The 21,245-nt window shown below is 34.9% G+C and overlaps 1 protein-coding gene across 1 annotated transcript; it reads left to right on the top strand.

Annotated features, from left to right (window-relative positions):
- The first annotated feature begins 3,546 nt into the window (after positions 1–3,546).
- LOC149076528 (tRNA (uracil-5-)-methyltransferase homolog B-like) lies at positions 3,547–20,676 on the top strand. The gene is made up of 13 exons (XM_089244111.1): positions 3,547–3,838; positions 5,205–5,435; positions 6,817–6,871; positions 7,038–7,160; positions 10,467–10,566; positions 10,730–10,803; positions 12,822–12,968; positions 13,711–13,805; positions 14,545–14,759; positions 15,192–15,293; positions 16,288–16,404; positions 18,019–18,115; positions 20,485–20,676. The coding sequence occupies exons 1-13, from the start codon at positions 3,720–3,722 to the stop codon at positions 20,609–20,611; spliced, it is 1,602 nt and encodes a 533-aa protein (XP_089100237.1). The 5' UTR covers positions 3,547–3,719; the 3' UTR covers positions 20,612–20,676.
- Positions 20,677–21,245: the final 569 nt, after the last annotated feature.

Here is a 21,245-nt window from a genome sequence, read left to right as displayed (position 1 = left end):
CAGTTGTGTTTTTTAATTGACAGGTGGCAGCAGAGGTTTCATTTCAATGATGTGTTTCTTATGAATTTGTAATACTGCAGTGTTTCCCAATCTTTTTCAGCCCCCAGCCCCATGGGCGAAGATACGGGGGGGGGGGGGGCATGGGGGGCATTGCTCCTCCCCCCCCCCCCAGCGTCAAAGGTGGAGTTGACGGATCTAATATATAAATGTATATATGAATTGACATCATCATCATCGTGCCCCCTCAGCAATAATGACCGTGCCTCCCCCCAGACTTCCAAGTCTATTCCGCCAATGTCCAGCCCCCCCTTTGGAAAATATTTTTATCATGCTCCCCGTCCTTATCCAGGTCCCATACCCTTATAAAAGAGCGCAATCCTTTCTACTTATCGATTTGAGTTTAATAAAAACTAAATTTATAATGAACAAACACTATATAAATAAGGTCGATCTTTGGAACCCTGATCCAGTCACGGATTCGGAAAGTTGGTGGTCATCCATCTTAAGAGCCGACTATACAGGAGAAATAGGTCTGTGTAAAATACTGGATGATTTACATGTACACAACAAACCTATACAATACATCGAACCTCCCATCACATCATTCTCGGTCTGCGCCTAACCTGGGCTTGAATTCAGTCAGCTTTCTTCTTGAGTGGGGGGATGGCCTCCTCAATATCACGAATCCCTGAGCAAAATGATGTTCTGAGGCTCCATACTTAAGTGAAAGAGTAACACACATCTTACGTGTTTATATACTTAAATTTGAAAATCACTGTACCAGATCTCATCGTGCCCCGGCTCCCTATAGATATGAGGCCTAAGGGTTTATACGGTCTTGGTTTTATCGAGAAAAACTACAGGTCTGAGCAGGTGAAATAAAAGACTTCTCGAAAGTCTCTCGAAAAAAAAAAAAGTTAGAGAGCACATTTTCTGTTGAAATAAAATTTTTACTTCCCCATTGCTCATGGGGAAGTAACCTCCCCCCCCCCTCCATTTTGGAGCCATGGCATCCCTATATTGAGATCTTTGGTGGACGTTCCCGATAGTGAATTTATGGTATACAAAAAAATAATAATAGGATTTTTGCCAGGGTTCTGTCATAGGTGCCGGAAACTAGAGGCTGGGGCCATTTAACCCCCCCCCCCCAATAAATTTAATAATTACTCCTATAATTTCTGGAAAAAAAAACAATGCAATGCAATTTTCTTCTGCTTACGCGGTTGAGTGCCATACATACGTACTCAGGAGATATTCACCGACAACTCAGATAAACACCCTATGATTCAATGATTAGCATCATGATTATTTCAGTTTTAGTAAAAAGTCGGAGTTCTCTCTCTCTCTCTCTTCTACCGGAGCTTTTCACACTTCTGGGTATTATCAGGGGCGTACGCAGGATCGACCTTTCAAGGAGGGGGGAGGGGGGGGGGGCAAAAATTTTCAACTCGAGAAATTTCGAGTTACTGCCCTTCAAAAAGCATTTGAATTAACAGAAATTGGTTGATGTAGCATATAAAGGGTATTTCTTTTCGATATTTTAATTTTTGCATACTTTCTTCAGAAAAATGATACTGCTGATTCTCAAATAATCTTGAGACCCAAGACACCCGGGTGGGTAGGGCCGTCTTAAGAGCATCATGGGCCCCCGGGCCAAATGTTTTTTCTGATGCCCTACCAGGTAAATTCTGGAAAATTTCAACCAAATCTCATTTTGTGAGGCCCCTCTTCTCTTGAGGTCCCCGGGATGTGCCCGGGTGGGCTCATGCGTTAAGACGGCACTGCGGGTGAGGTCAGCACCTCTTAGAGATAGAAGACCTCCGCAGTCTGCTTGTGACGTCAGTAAGTACTCCATTTTCGCTCAGAATATTCAGGGAAAAAATTTTCTGCTCGTGCCAGTATCATCGTTCTGAGGGGGGAAAAATGACCGGGCTTAGAATTGGCGATTTCTATGTCCCACATCCAATCATTATGCGGTATTTGTGAGTCAATCAGGAGGATTCTACGCCAAAATAAGAACCGAAACAGGATGCTGTGTTTCAAAATGGGGCAAACTTGCTAGGTAGTCTGAATGACGTTTATGGAGACTCGTGCGGAGACCTTCTATCTTTAGGAGGTTCTGGTGGGTCTCCTTTAGAAGGTGTTGGTCCCATGCGTTTAGAAAAGCACCGAGAGTCCTAGCTATCACTCTACACCGTTTCCAAAGATCAAGGAAAGACCCTTTAGAGTAGTAGACCCCGAAAAAAACACTCGTTTTTAAAAATTTGAATTTTTGAATCAAAAGCTTGTCAGTTTGTGAATGTCATTTTCCGTTTCATCAGGAAATTATATGCTGTGAAAAATGTTTTTCTTTTTAATTCTTTATCCACTAGAAGTTAGGATTCTTGAATTGTGCAGTATATACGTATACTTTTCGAAACACCCAGAGCCATCTACACACATTAGTCCCACCAGGGATCAAGGGTTCTGCGGAACTATCAGAACTATCAGAAGATTCCTCGAGAAATTTTACGTTGGAAACCCTTGCTCTATAGATCACAAGGTGTTCGTGGCAGGGGACTATGAAACGATATCCTATCACGAGGTGTCCATAGTCGAGGGGACACGAAACCATACTCTATCAATCATGAGGTGATTATAGGAGAAGTACCACGAGAACCATACCCTATCTATCACGAGATTCATGGCCAAGAGAAGGGGGAGCAGACGGGTGTGGTGCTCCGTGAGCAGAGGGGTGAGCAAATTCCTCTTTTTTTACCATTCTGTAACATTAGAAGGGGCACCAAAATGCCTGGCTGACCAAGCATCTAGTTGCGGCCCTGGAACCAGGATTGTCTCTTGTGGCAGGATGTAAGGTTTTGCACCCTAGTGGCAGATGAGCCATATTGCCCCTGACGACGTATAAGATTCACATCGGTGCGCAGCACAAAAAAAGTATCACACCACATATTTTTCGTTTTCATAAAACCAAGACTAAAACCAACGTGGTTCCAGACTTCGAGGTGCGAATGCGAGCCGATTTACCGCTTAAAAAAAGTCTCGCCACTGAGTACAACAGGCCTTCCAAACAGTACAAATATTCAATCATTACACTTCAATCACTTCATTTCTGAAATATAGAAAGCAGCACTGAAAAATCAGACACAACACTATATACGCACTCAAACTGTTAGGCACACACACTTACACTTCCGTCACAACTCACTAGGTTGTAAATTGCCCATGGCGGTAGGCCTGGATTGTGCTCGGTTTGAAAGAAAGAAATGCTAATATCTACGGTCAATTTTACTTGAGAATTTGAAACAAATGGTTTAGCTTTCATTCGATAGGTGGCAGCAAGGTGTCCCAGTGCTTTTTCTTTTACATTTCACCATAAAATGATGATTTTCAAAACAAAACACTTAGATTACTCGAAGACAATTGAAACAGCCAACGAAGGGCGCTTTAAACACTTTATGCAAATTAAATTAAGAAATTATCCGTATCCTGAAACGAATTGTTCAACTACTACTACTACTACTTTTCTTGGGTAAGTCAAAGCCGTTCGAATGATGACTTATTTGTAAACAAAACCTGCCAAAAAAAATTGCAGACGATGTTACACGTGCACTTAATAATCCCCGGGGTTTGAAATAGAACTCGTAACGCTTCTTGTGTTGACAAGAAGAAGCGGTTTGTTTATTTTTTTGTTGTTTGTTTTTTTATCGCTGTAAACAAAAATGCGCACCATCATCGCAGTTGCATCGGGTTTGATTTTCCCTCGGGGAATCATCGATTTCGCCTCTAAAACGATTCAGCACTTGACTCTGAAGCGTAATCTAAGAGTAGTGAGAAAAAGGTAGGTGCTAGTGTTCGAAATTCCTCATCTAAGCTCTTTGATAATCATTTGATTCGTTTGAAAATCCATAGAGGAATATGGACCAGGCGCGGATCCAGGGCGATCGGTCGGGAGGGGCTAATTGTGTAATAACGTTAAGTGATTAAGTAGTTAACTAAATCTTAAGTTGCAAGTACTTTAAAATGTATGCAGATGATAAGGGTGGGCCGTTTACACGGGTTCAGTTGGTAAGTACTTGAGTGATGTAAGTGATTAAGTAATTTAGTGAAATAAAGACGGTTCTATTTAAATAGACCTATGCGCAAGCGCCTGGCCTGCCACTTGGAGGGGTATTTTTGCTCTATCTCGGGGGGGGGGGGGGATTATTTTGATCTTTAAGCCGGGTTTTCCTAGGAGCAGGTTTTCTGTGCCACGTGTAACGTGAATCGTCCAGTGCGACACACCATCCACTCACCGATAAGAAAAGCAGTATCACTGTTCTCCTACAGAGTGCAATACGGCTAATGGCAGCGCTATAGTGGTTGGTCGAGTGGTCGTAGTCACGGATTCACATCACGAGGACCCGGGTTCGAAACCCACCATCGCCATAGTGGTGATTGGCTTAAGTTGGTTTCCTGTGGTTTTAGTTCAAGGAGCGAATGCGAGCTGATCTCCCCGTTAAAAAGTCTCGCCACACAGAGCAGCAGGCCGACAACAATACTATTATTCAATCATTACACTTCATTTATAGTTAGAAATCTTGATGGCAGATGGAAGCACCACACACACAGCAACCATTATACAGAAACAAACTTCACGCAGCGTCACTACACACATACACACGCATTCCAACATGTACCAATTCGTTAGAAGTTCCGCAAAGGAATATGGACAAGGTGCATGTCTGGTTCAGCAGCGGCTCACGACAGTGTTTTACGTTGGGCATGATTGGCCGATTGCTTCTGGAGTCAAATGCATCGTGCGACTCACTTTTTGCTGACATTCTCTTCACTCTTGTGTGTTTTCTTTCTCATGTACAGAGAAAATAAATGATCAAATATGGTCTGCGAAAACAGATATTTTCAGGATATTATACTGAGGTGAACTCGGAAAAGAAAAGTCACCTTGTCTTCTTTGGGACCCGAGCCCAGGCCCTCTTGCATACCGGGCAAGCATACTACCATCTACACCACTGGATACATGACCCTGCCTTCCTTATTTGGTCTATGTTTGGCAACTTCATGAAGGAGGCTTAGTTCCATGCCCACCACTTAAAATTATATTAACATTTGCTTTGTAGGTTTTCAAGCATTTTTTTTCCATTTTGATTAGAAAGACTGATTCTTTATAACAATGGTTTGCTGTACAATTTTTTTTAAATTTTCAGGAAGTTTACTGATGATGAAATCAAGTTTTCCGAAATGATGAAACGAGTGAATCTCTATGGAATGTCAGTTGAAGAAGCATCAACTCCCAAAGCACCTATACAAAAGTTTGAAGCAACTGATTCAAGTCCCTCAGTAATAAAGGATGTCCAAAGTGATAACAAAAGCCCTGAAGAAAAGGATTCTTCATTGGGTGGAATGGAACAGGTGACCTTGGAAAACCAGCATGATTTGTAAGTATATTACTGTTTTCTCCACAAAGTCTTTCCTCAGAGAGCAGATCAATAGTAAGATATTTACAAAAACACACCAGGGTTTAAGCTGGGTAAAAAAATTCCTTTTGCAAAAAAGCAAAAAGGGGGGGGGGAAAGCTTTAGCGAAATGCTACAATACTAATGTACTGATTGATGGTTGGATGTCTACTCGTTTCTTACCTCCTGTATGCATTTTTGTGAAAGTTGCTACTACTTTTTTGCATTCTACTATTTTCTTTTGCATTTTGTGAAAAATGCTACTGTAGCTTAAACCCTGACACACACACTATGCATACACACCCACAAAACTTTCCAGCATGCACAGCAATTTGTTAGGAATATTTGAGGAGAATTTTTATCTCTCAACTGGCATGGTGGGGTTGTTTTAACCCCACACACACATTGCTCAACATGCCACTCCCTTGAGAAAGAAATGCATCCATGCATCCGGTTATCAGTACCTTTCAAGCTAGTTGTTTACATGTGTTTGACAAATTTATGAGGTTGTTCTATTTTTCTTTCTGTTATTGCATTCGTCAAAGTTTCTGTGGGGTCATAATGACCCCACCTCACCATTTGTGCAAGACATTTTTTGTCCGATGCTGTTGAGATAGAAATCCCTTTTCAGAAGAGTGCCAGTTTTCTCGATAATGGATTCAAATTAATGGTGAAACATCGGATATTCTAGGTGAGCATGAGGATAGTGTTGTTAGTGGACTGTACGTAAGTTCTATGTGATCATTATTTCATGGTGCTGTTTGCAAGTATTGCGTTTCTGACTTGGAATAAGACCAATTTTGGTGTTTGTGAAAATGTAGTGAATATTGTTTTAATTTGTAAATTTTATTTTCCGAGTATATTTTAATCATATCTGTTCAGTTTTTAATCATGAAAATTACATGCAAAAATTCAATACATAATTTAAAAAAAGTTTCAAAAGTCATGTATTCCTATATTTTTTTTTCGAATGTGTGTCTTAATAAAAGAAAAATTTTAGGAAAATAATTACAGAAATTTGAAACATTATTTAGTGAACTAATTGACGGATGAATGAAGGCATGTAAAAAATCCATTGCTTTTATGAAGACTCTTTTTGTTGATTTTTAAAATGTATTAATACTTGCTGGGGTCAAAATGACCCCACAATGCCAGTTACACACAGAATTTTCATGCCAGTTAAGGGTTAATGTTTCTGACTTAAAAATACAGCAGATGCGTAATGAATTTGGAGTAATTTTTTTAAAATCATTTTCATGTGAGCAAACACTCTTCATGTGCTAAGACTTCAGTTACATATTAAATTAATTTCACATTACACAGTTTTGCAATATCAATTTTTGCAATTTCTTCTTCTTCTCAGATTAGCATCTAAAGTTACTCCGCTTTGGAACATACCTTATGAGAAGCAATTAAAGGTGAGTTATGTAATGTTAAAATTTGATGAAAAACAATCTGAGGAAAAATATAAGTGAAAAGCTTTAGAGTATATATAGTAGTAGTTCATTGAAAAAATAGATTGAGACGCAAGAGTGTGTTCCACATTCTAATGTATTTTCTCGCATGATTATCTATCTTTTTTAGATTAAGTACTCAAGTAATTTGAAAGTTCTAAAAGCTTTTGGTGCAGCTCTGAAACAAACAAATACCAAAACTTTCATCGATCCTGACAATACACCTTGTGCATTAGATAGAACTATACCATCAGTAAGGTTTATTGTTATTATTTTTTAATTATCTACACTGCTCAAAACAATTAGGGGAGCAAGCAAAAAAGTGAAGAAAACCGTGCGAGACAGCCACGTATTTGCATACAATGGATAGTACATGCGTATCAATGCGCAATACAGAAAAAAGACGTAAAAAAATTTGGAATTAAGCTTTAATTCTTTGAAAATATGGAAAAAACATGAAAAGATGATTTAGGGCAACAATTTGGTTACATGCAAACGATAAAAAAAAGTACTGTTTAGGCATGATGCATGAGTTTTAATAGGGCGTGTGGTCTCCTCGAACAGCTAAGACTGCTGCACACCTGTTTGCCATGGATGCGATGAGGTTATCAATCAGACTTTGGGGAATACTGTTCCACTCCTCAAGAAGTGCAATCTGCAAGTCTCGGACAGTAACAGGTGGCCTTGGTCGCGCAGCAATGCGTCGTCTGAGCATGTCCCAAACATGCTCGATTGGATTCAGGTCAGGAGAGCACGCTGGCCATTCCATATGCTGTATTGTTTCAGCTTCAAGCATGTTCTCCACCAGACGAGCTCTATGCGGTCGGGCATTATCATCCTGGAAAACAAAGGAATCTCCACTGGCTCCAGCGTAAGGGATGACATGAGGTCGCAGTATCTCGTCTGCATACCTTCGGGCCGTCAAAGTGCCATTCCGAATGATATGCAGGTCCGTACGTCCGCCTATGCTGATTCCACCCCATACCATCCAACCAGCTCGTCTGTATTGTGACCTTTCACGAACGAATGCGGGGTTATTTCGAGTGCCCCTGTCCCTCCATACCAGAACACGTCGGGTGTCACACTCCAGACTGATTCGGGACTCGTCTGTAAACAGCACTTGGCTCCAATCATGTTGCTCCCAATCTCGATGTTCAGCAGCCCATCTTCTTCGGGCCGCACGGTGGCGTGGGGGTCAACGGAATGCAGACCATTTGCCTTCGTGCATAGAGCCCTCCCTCATGAAGCCGATTACGTACTGTTTGGCTGGACACCCTTCGTCCTGTTGCCAAGAGCAACCGTCTTTGCAGCTGCGTAGCATTCTCTGTTCTGTTTCGACGGGCTGTTAACCGTATATACCGGTCATCAGTTGCTGTAGTGGCACGTGGCCGACCTTGCCCTGGTCGACGTCTAACATTTCCTGTTTCTTGGAATCGATTCCACAGCCTTGCAACAACACTTCTGGCGTCTCCAACAGCGTCCGCGACACTACGTTGTATTTGCCCGGATTCCAGTCTGCCTATAACATGCCATGCCATGGATTCCGGTAAATCACGTTGTTGAGACATCCTCAAGTCACCTTGTCTCAAAAAAAAAAATACTGCGCAATCGAATTTCACAGTTACGGCAGTAAAACAGACGTTTCTGCAACATCCCGATCTCTGCCCTTATCTCCTTTTTCTGGTTTTTGACGTCATGAACTTTGATTTGCATATGAAGTTTTCTTCTTCCATTTCCTGCTAGGCTTTAAATTATGGATGATTCATTTTATGTTACTTATCGGTATACATCTTTGCGTAATTTTGTTAAAACCATGTGCTCCCCTAATTGTTTTGAGCAGTGTACTACAGTCAACACTTGATTTTATGAGAACACACTCTTATATACAAATTGGTTCTCTGTCCTGAACAGCATGCCATAGAGCTAATGTTAAAATCCACTCTATTTCACGAACCCTCATTTCTATTTACTGCTTCTTTTACATAGTCATTTTTCTTCGGGTATTGTTTCTGTTATTTTACTCTTCCAGCTGCCTCTGAGTTCATTGTAACCAAAAGTAAACTCCAATTTGGATGTTCTATGTGTCTTAAGAGAAAACAGAGAAAGAGTGGGTAGGTAGATAGTCAGTCTATCAATTTATCATCACCAACATGAAAATGCACATTTAATTGTTGGTAACGTTGAGTATGAAGTGAAGATGCATTGACAATGTAATTTATCCTTTGTGCATTACGATTGGAAAAATTGGTAGTTTTTATAGGTAGTATACATTAGCTTATTGATAAGGCAATTTCTGAGTCAGGAGTCCATCAAACTCTACTTCAACTAACTGCTGTTCGTCTACCTTCCTCTTCACAATTTCAACAAAACGGAAAAGATTGTGCTTGACAGTAAATAAAGAAAAGATTTTAAAAGAAATTAATGTGTGTGAAAACTCTTATTAAGACAGAAATTGTCAAAACATGCAGGATTCCAAAAAGTACATTGAGTACTCTAATCAAAGATCAGCAAAAGATAGCTTCAGCAGCATGTGAATCCAGCAGCATTATGCTATCCCAAAATAATTCAGAAAATTAAGATTTCCAGAACTTGAAAAGGCAGTTGTTTCTTGACTGAGAAAAATTAGAGGTTAAAATTATAATCAGCGGAAAATTTTTGAAACAGCATGCACAATATGTTACAATGAAGCGTACAAAAATAAGGTTTTTCTTGGAAGTCGTCAAATAAAACCATGAGAGTGACCTATTCATTTTTTACTTCCCACATTTTCTTCATCGTCTGTCCTATTTCCAAACTTTAGACTTTACAAACTAATTATCACGTCTGTACCAGTTTGTAAAAATGAGCATTGACTGTATTTCTATTTTTTTCTAAAGGAAAAAAAGAAAAAAAGTGTAGCTTATATAATTTTTATTTACAGTTGAATAATATCTATGTGCATATAATGAAACTAAGAGATGAGTGAATACTTTCTCACTTGGTGTTAATTTAGTAGTTCTTTAATAGATTGATGTTCTCATTTTCATTTGGGTATTGAAATTAAAAATCTCTTTCTGTGGCTAAGTGGTGTAGCTAAGGGACTAAATGAATTTTACTTGGATTTATCAAGTCAGATAAAGCAGAGAACTGAGACGTGACTCAGACGAGAGCTAGAGAAAAAATTCTCATCATCCAATTATTCCATTCTTTTTGAATTCATAAGCACCAAATTTTAAATAATAAGAACTAATAATTATGAAAGTAGCAAACATGCGCTTTTTGAGATGCTAGTCCAGCTTGCTTGTTGGAGAAAGCCTCAAGCAACTTTTCTGAAGATACACTCCGCATAGCTGTAAATGAAGCAGTCGGAAGTAATTTTCCATAGTCCTAAAACCCAAAAGTTTCAAGTAAAGCATCTAATGTTATTCATAAAGCCTCAGATAATATTAGATGATAATAATCCTGCAGGATAATTAATCAAGAGATTTTGTTAGTTGAGATAGTTTGATCTTTTTGAGATACTGCAGTTGTGAATTTATTCTGAACAATTTAAATTTCTAATAAATTCATTTTTTTCTAGCCACAATTAGAAGCATATCGCAACAAAGATGAATTCAGTATACGTCATGGAGTTGATGGAAATCCCAAAACTGTTGGATTTTTCTTGAATAGTATTGCCGGTACTTCATTTTTGATATGTTCTTTGTGAGAGTAATTTGTTAATCAATTGGTTAATTTATTTATTAATGTAACTGTTTTTTTCTTGATGGATTGTTATTTTGTGTGTGTGATACATATATGCTGTGTGTGTGTATATATATATATATATGGTTTTCCCATTAGAAAATCCAAACACATTATGTGTAAAACCAGATTCTTTGGTGATCATCAAGGATGCTCATAAACGAATTGTTAAAGTGAGTTTCAAGAACTTGAATCATTTTTTTTTCTGTTTCCGATAATTGTCATTTTGTCTTCTTTTGAATAAATTAATAAGACAATGATTTTCTGTTGTATCTATTTAAATAGAATTTATCACAATAACCTTGCTATAAGATTCAGTTTACCTGTTGATTTTAGCCTCTGTAATCTCTCAAGTTATGAATGATTACAATCAGGGCCCGGATGTTGATAACATCTGTATTTTTTGCATCTTTCTACTTTTTCCTACTCTCAAGGAATTTTTTTAGCATTTTCATGATTTTTTTTATAATTTTTTTGACAATGAAAAGGACTGAAAAAAATAATATGAGTATTGATTATACTGACTTACTGAAGCACTTACTGAAAAAATATGTGTGAATTTCTTAGGAAATGGAAAAAAAAAGATGGTTTTTGCTTTCCTAAATATAGGCATACACAGGATTTTATCAGGCGTAGGGGTTACTGATAAAAAAACACTATCTGCCCAGTACACCAGTGTTCTCAACGGATTCACAAATTGTAATTTGTTTATTAGAAAAATTCAATTGTTAATTTTTGATGAAATATAAATGTTGAGAATAAAATGTACTTTTGATTTTTGATGCTATCAAAACTTTTTCTTTCGACTTTCAAACATGCAGTGATACCTCTGCTAAATTGTTTTCAAGATAATTACTGAATCACATTCGTTGGTCAAAACATGATTATCCATAGGTTTCATGGGAAATCGTTTAATTTGTTCCAGGTAAGCCCCAAAATTGTAAGATAGTTTAAAAAACACCAAAGAAACACTGTCATTAGTGTTTCCAAATAGTGACCTTAAGCTGAGATAAAAAACTTTATAATTGGAAGAAGGAAAATTTTAAGAAAGATGAGGTACTGAACATCTTTTTATTTTAAACAATATGTATGTATTCTATGCTGCAGGGCTATAATGTGTCTTCTCGGGGCAGACTTTTCCTTGGGGGGTGGGAGGAGTTCCCTCTTGGACAAGAGTTATTATTAATATGTAAAATAAGTGTACCTTTTTCCCGCCCCCTCCCACTATTCAGCTCAGGACCCTGAGGCAGTGTCCTATTTGCCCCAGCCTAGTTATGAGCCTGCTATGCAGTAAAAAAAGCGTGTGCTATGTGATATGGTCAGCTCGATTCTCTCTCACACATACATATAGATAGAAGGGATAAGTCCCTAGGATATCCAGACTGTTTAGTTAGGTATTAGAAATCTTACTGTATGCACTGAAACTATTCAAGTCTAAGGCTTTTTTTTTTTCATTTTTGTAGTTTGGTAAATGGATTTTCTCTTATCCTAATTATTCATTTTACATGTTTATATGGAATAGTTCAAAATCTTTCTGAAAAAGTAAAAGAGCGTCTGAAAAGCGATTCAGAGGTGGGAATAAATCAAGTTGCAGTTACTCATTGTAGTCATTTTGATTGTCACATAAATTTAGCTCATGATTCGGCTGTTTTATGTTAGCGCATGAATCTCTATCAACTAAAATGTTCATCGGATGAATCGGTATCTGTTAGCCGAGGCAGAAGAATCTAAAAAAATCTTTGTTAGTCAAAAAAAAAATTCTGAGCTGAGGCGTTCATTAGCCAAAGTATAATTGCAATTGATTTTTTAAGATCATCATTTTGTTACTTTGATATCACTTTTTTTTCTCAATTTTTAGGGCATTTTTTCATATTTTAGATCATTTTTTTAGTCATCGTTTTAAGATTTTTTTTGGACAACAACATCTGGGCCTTCATTATAATCTTGCTGATGTCAAAATCTTAATAAATGATTTTATTACACATACTTTAAGTATTCAAGATTTAAAAAAATGTAATTATGATATAAATCTCTGAAGTATTTAGAAACAAATTTTGATTCTATTTATTTTCCAGCACCAACTGGTTTTTAATTTTTGCAATTTTCATGTTGATTTCTGAAATTCCCTTGAACAAGTTATTTTTTTATGAATGAAAATTTTTTTTTATGAATGTGTACCTTTTTCACATAGGAATTTCAGAATTATATATGTAATTCTGATCTGCCAGCTTGCATAAAATTTGATGATGGAGGCTACTGGAGAAACATCATCGTGCGGTCAAACTCTAAAAATGAGCTCATGGCAATCATCATAATGCATCCTAGGAACATGACTGGCGTAAGAAATATTACACATTTTAGGATGTGAATATGTTGGTCCTTTTAAAAATTTAACAATTCTAGGGATAGAATTGGTATATTGGTCTGAATGAAGTTCGAGAAATGAGCTATCTAACAGCTTACATTTAAAATTTCATTTGTCTTGATCATATGGAAGAAAAAATTGTGCATATGGAAGAAAAAATCAAGTTAAGTTACAAAAAACTGAAAATCTGTTTATATAAATCATCACCATCAAAAAAGATGTCTTTCCAAGGCTTGTGGCAACTAAATTTTTGTTACAAGTGAATATTTATAAAGACATCTGATTACAAGATTTGAATGTAGAAAATTATCCAAGAGGAACCCAACCCTTTCTTAATTCATTTCATACTATTGTACCTCTATGGTTCTGCATTTCTCTATTGGTTTTGCTGATTTGGATTCTTGAAGCGATTCTGAATAACTAAACAACTAAACATGTGACCTGTCAGAATCCTGAACTAGTTAATACACTAACTTCTATATTGCTATCAGGTTATGACAGTTATTTACTTAATCAAAAATTGTCAATCATGTAAACTGATTTTATGTCATTTTTTCTAATCTGAATGCTTCTATAAATACATGAGAGCTTCTCAAAATAGTGGGTATGGGGTGTAAATAATCATGAAGGAAAAGTCAGAAATAACTGAATTTTAATAATTAAAGGCTAATATAATCAATCTATTTTGAATAAATGTCTTATAAAAATTCTTCAGGAACAACTGAAAACTGAGATGGATAAACTGAAAGATTATTTCTCAGATGAAAGATTTGCTGAAATCAATCTGAAATCTCTGTATTTCCAAGCATGGTATGAAAAAAAAATTTTCTTTTAACTTTAAATTTAGCTAGTAGCAAAATTTTTTAATACAAGTATTCCTAAGTATATTTAAGTATTAATAATTAAATAGTATTGATTAGTTCTATAATGTAGAATGATTTATGACTATATTCCCGAAAATGTTGTTGATGCTAATAATGAATGTTACAAGCATTTTTTTTGTATGAAATTATTAGACCCTCTACAACCAATAGAAATTGCAAATAAAACTTTTTAATCTTAATCTGTTTCAACACACAGTGTGTGCTGTCATTAGAGGAAGAAATATCTAACCAAATGATCTCAAATGAGTCCCTGTCAGGACTTGCCTGACACTTCTCCACACGTTGCTCAGTGGGCAGAATAGATAAATCCAACACAAGACCAAAATAAATGAAATAGGATTAAAAACTTTTATTTAAATTTTTCATTTGTTATAGGGGTTTAAGAGCTTAGTCCAGGCAAAGTCTAGACATAATCTTAGTAAATTTGATACTTATTTTTTAATTCCAGAATCAAATTTATTTTATGTCAAATCAACCATTCTCAGTAAAGTTGAAAGTTTTCATTCCTCCCCCTCCCCCAAAAAAAAAAAAAATTGTATAAACAGTTTTAGGCATTTCAACAAAAGTTGTTTTGATGTCTCACAGACTATATTAATGCTAATACATCTAAGATAACACATAGTTCATTTTATAAATTTTTTATAGATGGTTATTATTTTATATAGTATTCATACAAGGTGCACCCATGCCCAGGCACCATTCCAATTACTCTTTGGTGAACCATACTTACTTGAAGAGATGAATGGTTATAAGTATCAAATATCACCTGAATCATTCTTTCAAGTCAACACCAAAGCTGCAGAGAATTTATACAAAATCATATTCAATGCTAGCAAACCTAACAAATCTACAATGATTTTGGACATTTGTTGTGGAACAGGTAATATTTGAATTTCTGATTTTTTCTCTTTATTAAGTTTTATTTTATCTCATTATTACAGATAGTTGATTAGTAATCTGAAATGTTTTTTGTTATGACAGGACATAGAATGTTTTATCATATTCGTAATAAATTCGAAAATGTTGAGTCTGAGAGATTAGGTTTTTGATTCTATCAAAAGATGGAGTTTCTCAAGAAAGAGGTCTATTGTCTCAGTACAAGTTCATTTTCTTCTCAATGTTTCCCTCAATGGGAGTGGCTGGTCCTCTTGATGATGCTAACAACTGGAGGGTGGGGAACATAGAAGAAACTGAACTTGCACTCGACTCTTTACCTTGAAAAAAAGGTAATAAAGCAAATTTACATTTTCTATTTTATGACTACATATGAATGAAAACTTTTTGATTAGTTCTGAATTTTTCTCCCCTCCAGGCCCTGTCAGTTTAACTTTCTCCAAGCATGTCAAGAGGTGCATAGGCATTGACATGTCAGAACAAGCTATTGAAGATGCTAAGGCCAATGCTAAACTAAATAGTAATATATATAAATAGTAATATATAATATCTATCACTATATTTGCATTACATTTATTAAAAATATAAGCTATTTGTGATGTACATGATCAGATCTCGTGTATTTGAGTCATCTTGAAAGTTAAGGAAAGTATAATATTAATTTATAAGAATATGAAGCATAATCTTATTACAAACTAGCTGTAATACTCAGTGCTGCCCAGGTTTTTTTAAAGGCATATAAATTATTATACACAATACTGGCATCATTAAAGAAGTGACAACCATTGTAAAGGCATATACGTGTCTAAAACACATTGCTAGGGAACAGGGCCATAATTAGAGGGGCAGGGGGCAACTGTCCTGGGCGGCAGAATTTAGAGGGTGGCAGTTTTAGGTGGGAACAAAGAACACCATTACAAAATTATTGAATTTTAAGTCATGGGGGCATCAAAATAATGTTTACTCCAGGCGGCAAAAATCCTAGTTACAGCCCTACTAGGGAACCATGGTGACCAAAGCAAACATTTAAAAAGTGATTGTTGAGGCCCAGAAACCATTTTTGCCCGACAGTTTTTTGCTAATTTTGGGCATTTTTCCTGCTCTGACAAACTTTTAAAGTAGCTTAGTAGCTTATTGTTCAATCTGGATCCTGTTCGCAAAATTTGATGACAATCAATCTAAAATTGTAGATTTGTATAGAGAGCATACACACACAGACAGAGAAATCAATTATATATATATATATGCTAAAATCCAAAAAATGAATTGCATGATTTGCAATCAAATAGCACTAGATAACATAAACTGAAATACAAAAGATTCTTTAAATTTTGATTTTGAGGGAAAAGTTATTACATATGGTGTTACACACCGAACTGTGATAAATCTGCAGAATCGTTGACTTCATTTAAAATATTTTAGAATGTACATTCTATTTATAGAAAGTGATTTTTTTTCATCATATTCCGGCATTTTTACTTGCATATATCTGATTCTTGTTACAATGCTTTCAGATATTGAAAATATCGAATTTCATGCCGGTAGATGTGAATATGTACTCCGTGATGTATTGAGTAATGTGTATGCAGAAGAATTTATAGCCATCTTGAATCCATCTCGAAGTCCCTTGAGTATGCTTTATTCTTTAAAACTTGATATAGTTTTTATTTAAGACAATTACAGTAATTATTAGTAATTTACATTACATAACTCATGTTTCATTTGTCTAATTTTGAGATATAATTATTAGTTTTAATATAATGCAAGAAGAGATGAACTTTTTTTTATCAAGATATGCATCAATAATATTGAATCATATAGATTTATAGAAACCTCAAGCAACAGAAAGTATGAGAAACAATTTTTTGTATATTAACTTTTATAAAGTTTCAACTTTCCTCTTCTTTTTGCAGTTTCTGCTATTTTATATCAAAAACACTGACTCCTCTAATCATATATATATATAGTGAAACCTCCCATAACAGACACTTTTTAAAATTACGTCAATGGGTTTCAATATATTTTACTACCCATCAATGGACAACACTCCCTGTTAGTAGACAAAATCTTCTGTCCCCAAATGTGTCCATTATTGTATTGAGATATTCCACTGTATACATTTTCAGTCATTTCTAGTTTTATAAGGCATCATATCTTTCATTATTTTACAATAGGTGTCAGGTTTCTAATGTGGCACAGTTATGTTTCAAGTTGTAAAACTTTCCAGTAGGTTCTATTCGCTGGTATGAGTGCAGCACACATAACACATATTCATTGGTGTTGCAGTCAGGTTGAAGCTTGTAGGTGTAGTTATGTTTTTTTTTTTGCCAAAATATTAAATTCTCTAAACCTACTGATTTTTTTATCACACAAATAAGAGCACTTATTGAAAGAGTACTACAGGAAGATCTTGGGGTTGACTAGATTTACTCAATGGTTCAAACAGTCCTTTGATTGTTATACTTCATATCAAGATGATGATATTTCACACACATGTAAGAGATATGAACTGGTGTGACACCTTTGAATTTAAACTGACACTTGCCATTGATTGTTTAGTTATCAGTTATTATATTGAGCTGTATGTTACAATTAATTTTGGCTAGCATTTCCTATAATTTATTGTATTTATTTACAATTTTGTATATAAGAATATATAAATTTATGTGTAATTACATTTATGTATACATTTACATACATTTATGTTTACATTTACATACATTTATGTTTACATTTACATACATTTATGTTTACATTTACATACATTTATGTTTACATTTACATACATTTATGTTTACATTTACATACATTTATGTTTACATTTACATACATTTATGTATAATTATTACATTTATGTATAATTATTACATTTATGTATAATTATTACATTTATGTATAATTATTACATTATATTTAAATTTGTCATATGCACCAGTGGCATATGTAATGATTTTGTGTGCACAGCAACAGCAGTTTCACAGTGCTTGACTGCATGCAACTTGAAGTAAACTTTGGTAGCGGGTATAAAATAATGTATTTTTTCCCCCATCATTCTTACCTGTTAAAATGGTCACTTTATTTATACAAAACTCGTATTCGTTTTTCCAATGAAAAATTTATGTGTTATTGCTTAAAGATCTCCTTAAGAAATGTTATGTAATGAAACAGATACTTTTATTTTGTTTTACAATCTTTGTATAAGAATGTATATATGCTTACTCTTATTATGCCAATTCAATTTCCAGGCAAACTAGCAATAGCCACTTTGCGAGAATTAAAGCATCTGAAGAAAATTATATTTGTCACATGTAAGCCAGAAGCGATGGTTTCAAATTTTGTCGAGTGAGTGATTTACAGTTGGAAAATATGTGCAAAAACTTTATAACCCATTTTTCAATTGTTTTCAAAGTGTTTTGTATTATGATAGAATTCATAATTCTATTCATTCGTAACATAATAATTTCTTTTTAATTTAAAAGGCGTAGTAATTTCATCTTCTTATTAATAAATTTTCCTCATAAATTTTGTTAGAGTTAAATTTTAAATGGTGTGTAAATTTGAATACAGTAAAACCTGTCTTCAACGGAACCTGTATTAAGAAGAAACCTGTCTTTAATGGAAAAAAATTGTGGTTCCATGATTTAAATGCCAAAATACACATTAAAAAACCTGGGTTAAACAGAACCTGTTTAATGCGGAAACAGAAAGGAAAATTTTACCCTTTAACAGAAAATTTCAAACAAACACTTCAACTGTTTAGCAACGCATTGACCAAAGGGATCATACAAAATATTAGTTCTTCTATCAAAATTTTTAATGCAATGACTGCTTACCAATGCGAATTCTATTTCACCCACACTTAGACTTGTAAAAACCGTTACCATATTTGATGCTGTGGTTTTTGAAAAGCTACATGTAGTGAAGCAGTTGCTTTTGGAAATTGTAACAAAATTTTTCAGTAAAGCAGGCTTTTCTATGGGAGAAATCGTGTGATGGTTAGATTTTCAAATGATACACAATAACTTACTACATTGTATGCAAGCTACTTTCTATGATTGCAAGTGCTGAGCAGGGCCAGAATTGGAGGGAGGTGAGGGAGAGGGACAAATTTAGAAGGTGGCAAATTTTATGTGGGAACGTACTAGTTACGGCCCTGGTGCTGAGGATTACATAAATATAGATGGCAATGTACAAACTGAACCTGACACGACAGATATTCATACCCTCATAGAAAGTAAAAAAAAAAATGTAAATGTAGTCATTTTTCAGATGAAGAACAATGTGGGGTAAAGTTTCATACACATGCTGTGAAAACCTAAATATTTAGTAATTATAGAGTAAATAATTTGCATTACTTTTTATTTTATGTACATTTAAATTTATTAGTTTATTTTCAAGTGATTTATTTTTATTATACTGTACTTCCATTACAAATAAGATTGTTACATAATTTTACACATTATGTCAATTAAACCTCTATTAAATGGAAACCTATGTTCAATAAAAAAAATCTCTGTCTCTTGTGATTCCATTGAAGATAGGTTTTACTGTAATAGTAAATTATATAGAAGAACTATTCATACATACATTGAAACTATTCAAATTATTGTAAGAGAAGTTTTCAGGTACAAAAGGCTGTCATCATGAGTTAATGTTTCTCAGTGCTTCCCTAATATCAGCAGTTGGTATCATCATAAGGTGTTTAAATTGCAAAACTGCATACCAAATTTGTTTCTAGTCAGAAGTCCACCTTTGAAGAGTTGATGGACTAATGATCACAGCATGTACTGCTTTTTTTTGGGACTATCCCTTGTGCTTTTTAAGCCTACCAGGCTCTGCTTGCATTGGTCGTAATGAATATGAAATTGATGTCCCATAAGAAGCATCTTTTTTGTCTTAAAAGAAGTCATTGAACAAGAAGTGGCAAGCAATTCGATTGGCTATCTTGCCAATTTCTTTGATGGTAACTTATATTTCTCCTGATGGTAACTTATATTTCTCCTGATGGTAACTTATATTTCTCCTGATGGTAACTTATATTTCTCCTGATGGTAACTTATATTTCTCCTGATGGTAACTTATATTTCTCCTGATGGTAACTTATATTTCTCCTGATGGTAACTTATATTTCTCCTGATGGTAACTTATATTTCTCCTGATGGTAACTTATATTTCTCCTGATGGTAACTTATATTTCTCCTGATGCAAACTATTTCAGTTCATACTGTGCACTGCCCAGGCTCTATATGGTGCAAACCAGTGGTGGTGAAGGAGGGGTGTTGAAAAATATGAACTTGTGACAACTGCTTTTTGCCCAGAAAACTTCTCTTCCAATTGAAAACAGCTCTGAAAACCTTTCCAATTAATTATGAAAATTCATATCTAAAAGCCGTAAATATTTGCATGTCCACAGAAAGGATGCTATTAATAAGTATTGTAGTATTAAATATAATGCTATGAGTAATCAAGTTTAAATAATCTGCTTCTGTGTGTGCAGTATGGTATTCAAAAATAACTTTGATCAAAAAATTTGAAATTAGTATCACAATTTGTGTGCTTTTATGTGTTAAAATTCATTGTCTTGTCTTTTTTCTTGAGTATAATTCCATGAAATTTTGTGTACTTTTCATGTATCATATGAATTAATTGCTCTGCAATAAAAAGGTTCAGGTTGAGTATTCCTCACATAGTTACTTCAATTTTTTTTACAGTATATGTCGTCCGTCTCGTCTGAAAGAAAGATTGGGGCAGCCATTTGTACCACTGAGAGCTGTTCCAGTTGATCTTTTCCCTCACACACGCCATTGTGAGTTGGTCTTGTTATTACAAAGATTGTGAATAAAATTTAAAAAAAAATTATGCATTGATTATTATTGTTAGGGAGTGGACATATGTACACCTTTGCACAAATGGATTCTCAATGGCATCATAAAAATGATGCAATCACTCCATTTTTTTCCACGAATGCAATTTTTCTTAAGCTAATCGTTCACTGTTTTTTTTTTCTCAAAAAACTCATAACTACCTATTTAATTAACTGTTTTCCTTTGACCAAGAATTTGGTAATTAAAAGTAGAAACAGTTTGTTAATTAATATTTGAATACATTGATTACCATATTTACTTAAAACCATAGTCTACACTGTAGAATCTTGATTATCTGGTATAATTAGGATAAACTTACATTGTAAATAAAAAATACATAACTTACATATGTAAATAGAAATTTCCAGATAAGCGAATGTTCATCAATTTAAAAGTCGAAAACTATTCATTATTTGAACATCAGTATACAGAAACGACAGAAACAGACATAATATAGACAATTTTGTCATTCTGTGCATTGCAACTGTATCATGAAGTATCTATCAAAACAGTTGTGCAGCAATGCTCATGCTGCTATCACCAAGCAATTCCTCACAAGAATTTTTTGTTTCTTTTTTGCGCTTGTGAAGTCTCCACATCTTCATTTT

The sequence above is a fragment of the Pholcus phalangioides genome, unplaced genomic scaffold, assembly GCF_987345545.1.
Source record: "Pholcus phalangioides strain wild (caught in Gottingen) unplaced genomic scaffold, Ppha-v1.0 ptg000015l_1, whole genome shotgun sequence".
Lineage (NCBI taxonomy): Eukaryota > Metazoa > Arthropoda > Arachnida > Araneae > Pholcidae > Pholcus > Pholcus phalangioides.
Note: the sequence above shows the minus strand (reverse complement) of the source record. Positions and strands in the feature narration are given on the sequence as shown.

Bases quoted from the DNA above. Each gene is read 5' to 3' on its own strand.
- LOC149076528 (XM_089244111.1), top strand. From the start codon at position 3,720: ATGCGCACCATCATCGCAGTTGCATCGGGTTTGATTTTCCCTCGGGGA. The intron at 14,760-15,191 runs GTAATATTTGAA...TCTCCCCTCCAG, and splicing joins GGACATTTGTTGTGGAACAG to GCCCTGTCAGTTTAACTTTC. The intron at 18,116-20,484 runs GTGAGTGATTTA...TTTTTTTTACAG, and splicing joins ATGGTTTCAAATTTTGTCGA to TATATGTCGTCCGTCTCGTC.